Here is a 10,000-nt window from a genome sequence, read left to right on the forward strand (position 1 = left end):
GTGTCTCTGTCTCTGCCTCTCTGTCTGTGTCTGTCTCTGCCTCTGCCTCTGCCTCTCTGCCTCTGCCTCTGTCTCTGTCTCTGTCTCTCTGTCTCTGCCTCTCTGTCTCTGCCTCTGTCTGCGTCTGCCTCTGCCTCTGTCTCTGTCTCCGCCTCTGTCTCTGCCTCCGTCTCTGCCTCCGCCTCTGTCTCTGCCTCTCTGCCTCTGTCTCTGTCTCTGCCTCTGCCTCTGTCTCTGCCTCTGTCTGCGTCTGCCTCTGCCTCTGTCTCTGCCTCCGTCTCTGCCTCCGCCTCTGTCTCCGCCTCTGTCTCCGCTTCTGTCTCTGCCTGTCTCTGCCTCTGCCTCCGCCTCCGTCTCTGCCTCTGCCTCTGTCTCTGCCTCTCTGTCTCTGTCTCCGCCTCTGTCTCTGTCTCTGCCTGTCTGTGTCTGTCTCTGTGTCTCTGCCTCTGCCTCTGTCTCTGCCTCCGTCTCTGCCTCCGCCTCTGTCTCCGCCTCTGTCTCTGCTTCTGTCTCTGCCTGTCTCTGCCTCTGCCTCCGCCTCTGTCTCTGCCTCTGCCTCTGTCTCTGCCTCTCTGTCTCTGTCTCCGCCTCTGTCTCTGCCTGTCTCTGCCTCTGCTTCTGTCTCTGCCTGTCTCTGTCTCTGCCTCTGCCTCTGTCTCTGCCTCTCTGTCTCTGTCTCTGCCTCTGTCTCTGCCTCTCTGTCTCTGCCTCTGTCTCCGCCTCCGCCTCTGCCTGTCTCTGCCTCTGCCTCCGCCTCTGTCTCTGCCTCTGCCTCTGTCTCTGCCTCTCTGTCTCTGTCTCCGCCTCTGTCTCTGTCTCTGCCTCTGTCTCTGTCTCTGCCTCTCTGTCTGTCTCTGCCTCTGTCTCTGCCTGTCTGTCTCTGCCTCTGTGTCTCTGTCTCTGCCTCTGTCTCTGTCTCTCTCTGCCTCTGCCTCTGCGTCCGAGCGTAGCGGGCCCGCTTCGGGATACCGCGCGGGCGCGTGGCCGGCGGGCGCGCGAGTCGTGCGGTCGACCCTACGTAGTTCGGGCGCGCGCCCCCGTGTCTCGCGTGCGACGCGTCCTCCGGGGTCGCGTGCGTGCGTGCGTGCGTGCGGGCGGGCGGACGCGGGTGCGTCGCGGTCACCGTCCGTGCGCGTGCGCCGTCTCGAGCGCGTCCCGCTTTGGGGGGACGGCGGGCGCGCGGGGGCGCCGCGGGCGTGTGGCCGTGCCGCGCCTTCCGCGGGGGCGTCCCCCCCGCGCGGCGCGGGAGGCGCCCGTTCGTTCGCGTCTCCCGCCCGCGGTTCCGGTGCGCCGTCTGTCCGTCCGCGCGCGTCGCCGGGCGTGCGTCCGAGCCCGCGTGCCGCCTGCCCGTGGGTGCCGCGTGTACGGGGCCCCGTCCGCGCCCGCGTCCCCGAGCGTCAAGTGCAGGCCGCGCGCGCGCGCGCCTAGTGGAGCGTGCCCGCCCGCTCCGTGTATCGTGTGCGCGGGGGTGACGCGCGTTCCCGCGTGTTCCGCCTGCCCGCGTCTACCTCCGCGTCTCCCGAGCGTCCCGTGCGTGCGTCTGCTGTGCGCGTGCGTCTCCGCGTTTCCGCGTGCCCCGGGCGTGCGTCCGTGTCGCCGGAGGGCGCCGCCGCCGCCGCCGCTGCGTGCGCGTACGTGTCCGCGCGGGTGCGCGCGTGGCCTCCCCGGTGCGCGCGCGCGCGCCCCCGTCCGTCCGAGTGCGGCGCGCCCTCTTCGGGATGCCGCGCGGGCGCGCAGCCGGCGGGCGCGCGAGTCGCGCGGTCGGGCGTACGTACCTCGTGCCCGTGCCCCCGTCTCGCGCGCGACGCGTGTATCGCGTCGCGCGTGTGTGGCGGGGGCGCCGTGTCCTCCGGAGCGCTGCGGCGCGGCCGTCCGCCCCGTCGCGCCCCTCCGTCCGTCCGTGCGGGTGGGCGTCCCGCTTCGGGGGGGGCGGCGGGGGTTGGCCGCGGGCGGGCTTTTGTTGGGGGGGTCCGCGGGCGTGTGCCCCCGAGGCCTACCCGCCCGTGTTTCGGCCGCGCCGTCCGTGCGAGTCGCCGTGCGTCCGGGCCCCCGTGCGCGTGCGCGCGCGGACCGTGCCCGTGGGTGCCGCGCGTCCGCGTTCCCGCGTGTTCTGCCTGCCCGCGCCTACCTCTGTGTCTCCCGGGCGTCCCGGGGTTGTGTCTGCTGCGCGCGCGCGCGCGCCCCCTCGCGTCCATCTCCGTGTTTCCGTGTGCTCCGTGGGCCCGTCCGTGTCTCCGGAGGGCACTCTGCGGTGCGGGCGCACGCGCGCGCGGGCGCGTTCCCGTCCTTCCGTCCGTCCGTCCGTCCGTCCGTCCGTCCTCCTCCTCCTCCTCCTCCTCCTCCTCCTCCTCCTCCTCCGCCCCCCACCGCCCACACCCCCGCCGCCCCCCGCCGCCCCCACCGCCTCCGCCGCCTCCAAACCTCTTCCCCGTGGCACCCGGCGGCCACGTCGGACTGGATCCGGATATCGCCAGCGTGGGGCCCACGGCAAGGGCGCAGGCTGGGTGGGGTTGGGGGTGCGTGGTGGGCCGTGGGGGGGGGGTGGCGCCAGCGGTCCTCGGCGGCGGCGGGCCTAGCGCGCACGTGCCCCTCCGGTTTCAGTCGGGACCGCCTCCGTGACGTCGAGGAGAGCTTCTCCATCCGTCCGTCCGAGGGCGCGGGGGTTCGGCGGACCGAGGGTGCCGTCGTCCCTCGACGACCGCCTTCGGGTCGCGCGCACACACACGCTCGGAGGCGTCCCGTCTCAACTGAAAGGGGTCGGCGGAGTAGAAACCGCGGCCCTCGAGACAGCTCCCTAACGCCGGGTGCGTGCGGCGGGGTGCTTTCTACACCCTACGGAAGGAAAACGCCTGTGGCCGGAGTTCTCGACGCCCGCCTTTCGACGCACCCTCTCGTCGCCTCGCTCCGTTTCCTAAGGCTCTCGTGACTCCTCCCGTTCTATTTCAGGGAGGCGCAGCTGAAGGGCTATCCGCTCCGCCCGTCCGTGAAGTTGGGCTTTCCCCCCGAAGGTGGCCGGAAGGGGGTGGGGGGGGCGCGTGAGCCAAAGGATCTTCAAAACGCGGCGGCGGCGGTACCGCTTTCGGCTCTCGCCGATCCCACGCAGAGGCGGGGGCGCGGGCAGGTCCGCGCGCAGGTGCCCGTGTGAAGGTGCAGGCGCGTGCAGGCGCGCGCGCGCGCGCGCCCTCGGGCATGTACGTAGAGGCGGGCGCCCGCGCGTGCACACCCCTAGGCGTACGCGCGCGTATCCGCGCGGGTACGCACGGGCAGGCACACGCGTACGAGTACGCGCGTGCGGACGCACCCGCCCGCCCGCGCACGGGCGCGTGCACGCGCCTGCGTGTCCGTATCTGCAGCCACGGGCGTGAGCGCGTAGGCGCCTACCGTCCTTCTTCTACCTAACGCCGTCACCGGGCTGGCTCGGCGTCCAGGTACGCCTGTCTCCCCCTCCCCTCCAATCCCCTCCCCCTCCCCGTCCCCCTCCCCTCCCCTCCCCGTCCCCCTCCCCTCCCCGCCCCCTCCCGTCCCTCCCCCATCCCCCGTCCCCCTCCCCTCATCTCCCCTCCCCTCGTCTCCCCTCCCCTCCCCCTCCCCCTCCCCGTCCCTCCCCCCACCGCCTCCCCTCCCCCACCCCTCCCCCTCCCCTCCCCCTCGCCTCCCCTGCCCCCATCCCCCTCCCCTCCCCCACCCCTCCCGCCCACCCCCTCCCCCTCCCCCTCCCCCTCCCTCTGCCTGTCTCCTTCCTTTTCTGAAACCGGGTTTTCCTCTTCGAGAGCCGTTCCGCCCCTCGGGCGAAACCAACTCGCCGCGTACCGGAGACCGAGTGCAAAGACGGAGCCCCGGCGGCGCGGCGGCGGCGGCTCGGAGCTCGGCTGCCGACCGAGATCGTCGGCGGTTCGGATCCGCCGGCTCCTCCTTGGGAAGCCCGTGGGGCGGCTCGACTCTCTCCCCTAGGGCCGCTCCGAGTCCCGAGCCGCTCGACGGCACGCGACGGCAGCGGCGCCGCAGTCAGCTCTCTAAACGGAAACGACGACGATGACGAACGTCAGTCTTCACCGCCACGCCCTACTCCCCACCCGAGCACCGTTCCAACTCGGGTGTTTCTCTCCCTGTGGCGGGGGTCCCCCCCGACTGAGAAAAAATAAACCGCCCCCCGAGGACGGCCCGCGTTCGGAGCCTCTTGGTAGTAGCGCGCCTTCACGGGACGACGGCACGCGCGCCCGTCACCCGCTTCCCGGAAAGTCCCCCCCCGCAGAGAGTCGCGAACTCGGGCGAAGACGGAGGAGTCCGCGTACCCGTCGCCCAAGGTTCAGCCATCGTCCGATTGGAAACCGGTGCCTTCCCGGTCCCGCCTTCCCGTCGATCGACGCCTCCCGGGGGTGGGATGGCTTCCAGCCGAACCAGCCTACCGTACCCTTCCCCTCCTACGTACCTCGGGAGGTCGGCTCGGACAGGGAGGGACCCGTCAGATGTCCAGTCCGCCGTGAGCTTTCCACGACGACGGTCGGCCGGTCGGCCGGTCGGCCGGTCGGCCGGTCGGCCGGTCGGCCGGTCGGCCGGTCGGTCGGTCGTCCCGGAACACCCCGGTCGGGTCCGCGCGCGCGGCACGGGCTTCACACACCTCGCTCCTCTGGCTTCCCGGGAGACGCTCGCGGCACGGCGACGTGTGCAACGCGGGAACGGCGACGCTGCCCTCGGCCTTACCGTCCCCCCCCCTCCAGCCGAATACGGCCCCGGCCCTCACCGCGGGCCGAGTTGGGGGGCTGGGGGTCGGGCCGGGGGGGCGATCGGCGGCGGCGGCCCTCGTCGGCAGGCGGCGCTAGCGCCGCCGGCGTGCGGCCTTACGGTTCCCGTTGCGATTCCCCTCGTGGGCTCGGAGAAAAGCCTCTCCATCCGGCCAAGGGGGCGCCTGTTCGGCGGACCGAGGGCGACGACGGGGGGCTGCCCGTCCGCCTGGGCGCGCGCGCGCGCGCGCTCCCGCAGGCACAGGCGCGCGCGGGCGCGAGCACAGGCGCACACGCTCAGACACGCGCTCACGCGCAGACGCGCACAGACGCGCGCGCACGCACGCGCAGACGCGCACTCAAACCCACACAGACACGCACAGACGCACACACAGACGCACGCACAGACCCGCGCTCACGTGCGCAGACACAGGCGCGCGCGCACAGGCGCGCCCACGCGCGGGCGCACGCGCGCGGACGCGCACTCACGCCCGCACGGACGCGCACTCGCGCCCCCACAGACGCAGGCAGACACGCACACGGGCACGCCCGCAGATGCGCACGCGCACGCACGCAGTCACGCGCGCACACGCAGGCACACACGCCCGGACACGCGCGCACACGCCCCCGCAAAGACGCGCCCCCGCACAGACGCGCGCGCGCACAGGCACGCGCACCGGGACGCGCGCGCGAACGGACGCACGCACGCGCGCAGGCACGCGCGCACACGCACCAGGGCACCCGGAACGTTTGCCAACTCCCCGCCCACCTCAGCACCCCACCCCCCGGGCCCGAGGCGCGTGGTCCCCCACCGCCCCCACCCTCCGACCCCCCCACCGCCCCCACCCTCCGACCCCCCCACCGCCCCGCTCTCGGCCCCCCACCCCCAACCCCCCTCCGGCACTCCACCCCCCACCCCCACGACTCACGCACACACGCCCGCCCGCCCGCCCGCCCGCCCGCATTCGGGAGCCGCCGGAGATCTCTCGATGCTCGAGACGCCGACTCACCCCTCTCCCCCCCCCCGCCCCGGAGACGCCACCTTCCCGAGTCCGCCCGCGAGCCCGGAGAGCGCTCCCTCGGGCCGAGCCGCCCGAGGGCCTCTGGGCGGGCGTTCGCGGCTGGCCCGCCGCGCCTCCGCTGGACCTCACTAAGTCCGGCCTCGCTCCCGAGAGCCTCGAGGGCCTCCCTCGGTGAGATGTCTCCCCAGTCGGACCGGGGGGCCCAGAGCCGGTCCGTACCGGCTCTGGGAAGGCGTTCCCGGCCTCCCCCCCGCCCCCCGTTTGCCCGCCCGCGTCGCGGGAGGATGGAAAGCGATGAGGAAGAACGCTCTCGGTGGCGGCCGTGGTTTTCTTTTGCGACGCGGATGCCGGCAAACGCACGGCTCCCTCCCTCCCTCCCTCCCTCCCTCCCTCCCTCCCTCCCTCCCTCCCTCCCTCCCTCCCTCCCTCCCGACGCAATTTGCCCGTTCAACCCGCCTCACGCGTACCGTTGGCTCGGCGACAGGGACGACGGCGGAAAACGTCTCCCGGTCTGCCTGCTGCGCCACGCGGGCACTCAAAGAACGAGGAGGAAAACTTCGGGGACTGGCGGTCTCATCCCGTCCCGTTTGTCGCGTCCGTCCAAAGCATACGGATCGGAGAACACCTGCCCGTCCGACGCTTGGGACGTGCTCTCTTCTCCCTCCCGCCCCCGGTGGACGCTCATCCCCTCGGGCGCCCCCCCCCCGTTCGGCCCTTTCGGGGGCGAGCGCGCGCGCGCGCGCGCCCCATGACGCTCCCGAGAGGTTTCCCCGGCGGCCCGGGGGAGTCTGTCCCCTCTGCCACCCTCGAGCCCCGGCCGGGGCCCAGGTGGACCCGGTTCCACCCCCCGCCGCCCTTCGCTCCGGTCGTCGGCCGTCACCCGGCGGCCGCTTCGATACCGTCCCCCTCCGGAGCTCTGCGGCGCCGACGGGATGGGAAGCGGTCCCGGCGGGCGCGCGCTGGCCACGGCGGCCCGGGGCCTTCGCTCCGTCTCCTCGAGTCCGGCCTGGCTCCCGGCGTCCTCTCGGGGTCCTCCCGGGGTCCTCCCGGGGTCCTCCCGGGGTCCTCCCTCCCTCCCTCCCTCCCTCCCTCCCTCCCTCCCTCCCTCCCTCCCAGGGCCCCCCCCGAGTGGGACACGCCGGCTGGCCGGCATGGTGCTCCAGGGCTCCAGCGGGGTAGACGGGATCTTCCTGGCTGAGGGGTGAAATGGCCCGGCTGGGCCGGACCCCCTTGGATCGGAACTTTGGGAGATGGGGCCAAGGTGGTGGAATAGGCTGACGCTTCCGCCTAGCTCTCTTGACGACAAAGACCCGGAAACACAAGCGAACGAGTATGTCTGCGACGAGCGGGGAGTCCTGACCGTCCAAGGCGGGCTTAGACGACGCACTGAGGGGCAGCGGCAGGAAGAGACCTTTCAGGGGCAGAGAGGGTTTACCGGCCCTGCCCCGCGGGGAGCCCTCAGGCACCATTCCCAGAGCGGCTGCTGCAGTGGGCTGGTACCGTCGTTCCTTCCACTGCTGTTCCGTCAGGGAGAAGCAGCCAGCCGCACAGCCTGCTCACACCTCCGGAACCTGAGGAGGGCCCGGCCGGGCGGATCCCCTTGGCCCAACCGACCCCGCGCTGTGGCCGGCCCCACCGTCTTCCGGCCGCCCCGCGCCGAGAAACGTGTTCGGCGGCGGCGCTGGGAGGCGGGGGAGGGGGCCTGGGGGGGAGCCGGGACGGGGCCGGGCGTCCGGCCGCCCGGCGACGCGCCCTCGCCGGCCGCCGATCCGGATCCGTCCCGCTGCACTCCGCGCCGGTTGTCGGCCGCCACCTGGCGGCCGCTTTGATATCGTCTTCCCCCGGAGCTCCGGCGCCGGCGACACGCGCGGGAGGCGATGTGGCCGCGCTGGCCGAGGCGACGTTCCCGGACGCCGGCGGCGGCGTCGGCAGGATCGTCCTGGCCGAGGCGGGAAAGGGCCCGGCCGGGTGGATCCCCTTGGCCCAACCGACCGCGCGCCGTGGCCGGCCCCAACGCCTTCCGGCCGCCCCGCGCCGAGAAACGTGTTCGGCGGCGGCGCTGGGAGGCGGGGGAGGGGGGCGGGGGGGGAGCCGGGACGGGACCGGGTGTCCGGCCGCCCGGCGACGCGCCCTCGCCGGCCGCCGATCCGGATCCGTCCCGCTGTCGCCCGCGCCGGTTGTCGGCCGCCACCTGGCGGCCGCTTTGACATCGTTTTCCTCCGGAGCTCCGGCGCCGGCGACATGGGAGGCGCTGTGGCCGCGCTGGCCGAGGCGACGTCTCGGGACGCCGGCGGCGTCGGCGGGATCGTCCCGGCCACGGTGGGGCGCCGGCGCCAGAGCCACGTTCCGGAATTGGGCCCGCAGCTTCATGTGGCCGAGGCGGCCGCCGCCGCCGCCGCCGCCGCCGCCGCCGCCGCCGCCGCCGCCGCCGCCGCCGCCGCCGCCGCGCGTCCCGGGTGCCGTGTTTTAGACGGCGCTGGACCGAACCGGGCCGCACCGAGACGGCGCAGGCAGAAGAACGGGACAAGGCACGCCCCGGCCGTTCGCGCGCCTTCCTTCGCGCGGCCCGGTCGTCACCGGGGCCTCCGGCGTAGGTCCGGGGTGGCCCGCGGAGGGCGCCCCGGGCCCGGGCGCGGTCCCGCGTGGGGTCCGGACCGTCGGAGAATTTTTTCAAAGTCCCGCTCCGGGGGTCCCCGGGCCGAGGTTGCCGCCCCCGGCCCGCCCCGGCCCGGCCACGGACTCGCGCGGGGCCCGGACCTTCGGAGGGGCCCCGCCGCCCGAGAATTTTTTCCAAGTCCCCCCTCCGAGGGTTCCCCGACCGGCCCGCGTTGGCCGCAGCGCAGGCGGCTGGCTCTGAGCGCCCGCGCGGCCCCGGCCAGCTCCGTCACCCCGTCCCGCGGGTCGACCAGAGGATCCCGGGAGCTCCGGGGGGGGGGCGGGGCGCTGGGGGCCATGGGGTCGCGCTACGGACCAATGGCCGGGCCGCAGTTCCGGGGGCTCGCCGTGGGGAGCGGGCCCCTCCCGCCGCGGGGCGTGGCTTTTCTCTCGCCCAAAACGGACGATTTGGGCCACCAGATTGGTGCTGACACGCTCTCCTCGCTGGGTGACTCCCGCTGAGCAGATGGGAAACCTGGACGGGTCCGTAGACGCTGGTCCACCGACGGCCCACGCCCTCCCCCGCTCCTCCCCGCTTGAGCCGCCCGCCTGGGGCCCGTGCGCCGGCTCTCGCGCGTCCAGGTGTCCAGCCGCGGTGCCTCCCCCCGGTCTCCAGTGCCCGAGGGCGGCGTGGCACGGGCGCCGCGGGCCCTCTGACCCGCGTGCCCCTTGTCGCAGGCACCCGCGGTGGCCGCGGTGCTCGCCAGAGTGTGCCCCGCTCCCCCTCCCCCAGGCCCACGTGCCTCGCGTGTCAGGCGTTCTCCGTGTGCGGGGTCCTCGCGGCCACCTTTCCGCAGCCCGGGCGGGGCGGGCGAGGCAGAAAGCGGGTCCTCTCCGGGGCTGTCCTCGCCCGCCTCCTGGCAGCCCTGGCGGGGGGTCTTCTCCTCCTCGCTTGTGCCTGCGCTGACCCGATCGATGTGGTGTTGTCGTGCTCTCCCGGGCCGGGTCCGAGCCGCGCCAAGACGAGGGACGGACATTCGTGGCGAATGGGACCGCTCTTCTCGCTCAGCGCGCGGGCCCCTCGCTCCTCCTCCCCGCCCGCCGGTGGTGCGCAGAGGGGCAGGGGCACGGAATCCGGCCCGACCTCGCTCATCTGCCCTCGTTCGCGGCCTCGCGGCCAGCGTCGGCGGTGGCGGGGTCCTGAGACCGAGCAGGACCGCCTCTGCTCGTGGCCCTGGTGTTCTGCCTCGCGTCGGGCCCTCCCCCGCCCCCCGCGGCGGGGGGGCCCTCCGGTCCGACGCACCCGCGTGCCCCACCCAGGTGGTGCCGGTGCGCCTCGAGTGGCCCTTTGGCGGTGCCCCTGGAACGCTCCAGGCCGTCCCTCAGGTGCCTGAGGCCGGGTGGCGGTGCCGTTCCCCGTTCCCAGCCCACCCTTCCGGTCACCGCTCACGCGTGTGGGCGTGCGCCCCTCGAGCCGAGAGAAACAAAAAAGAGGAGTGCGGCCGAGAGGGAGAGAAAGGATGTGGAGGAAAAAAAAAAAAAAAAGAGGGGGGTCGAGCGGGGTAAGACCTTTAGAGCATGCACGCCTCGCGGGAGGGTGCCGTGCCTGGTCCCGAGAAGGCGGGTGAGAGAGGGGTGCGCGCGTGCGTGCCCGCCCCGGCG

The 10,000-nt window shown here is 73.8% G+C and overlaps 1 protein-coding gene across 1 annotated transcript in view; it reads right to left on the reverse strand.

Annotated features, from left to right (window-relative positions):
• Positions 1 to 8,706: 8,706 nt before the first annotated feature.
• LOC126086338 (collagen alpha-1(I) chain-like) overlaps positions 8,707 to 10,000 on the reverse strand; it is a 3,671-nt gene continuing 2,377 nt past the window's right edge. The window contains exons 6-7 of the mRNA XM_049902493.1: positions 9,642 to 9,728; positions 8,707 to 9,538 (exon numbers count right to left, since the gene is read on the reverse strand). Of these exons, the coding sequence (XP_049758450.1) occupies positions 8,707 to 9,538; positions 9,642 to 9,728 (919 nt within the window). The remainder of the gene's footprint in view (positions 9,539 to 9,641; positions 9,729 to 10,000) is intronic.

This window comes from Elephas maximus, chromosome 11 (genome assembly GCF_024166365.1).
Source record: "Elephas maximus indicus isolate mEleMax1 chromosome 11, mEleMax1 primary haplotype, whole genome shotgun sequence".
NCBI classification, from domain to species: Eukaryota; Metazoa; Chordata; class Mammalia; order Proboscidea; family Elephantidae; genus Elephas; species Elephas maximus.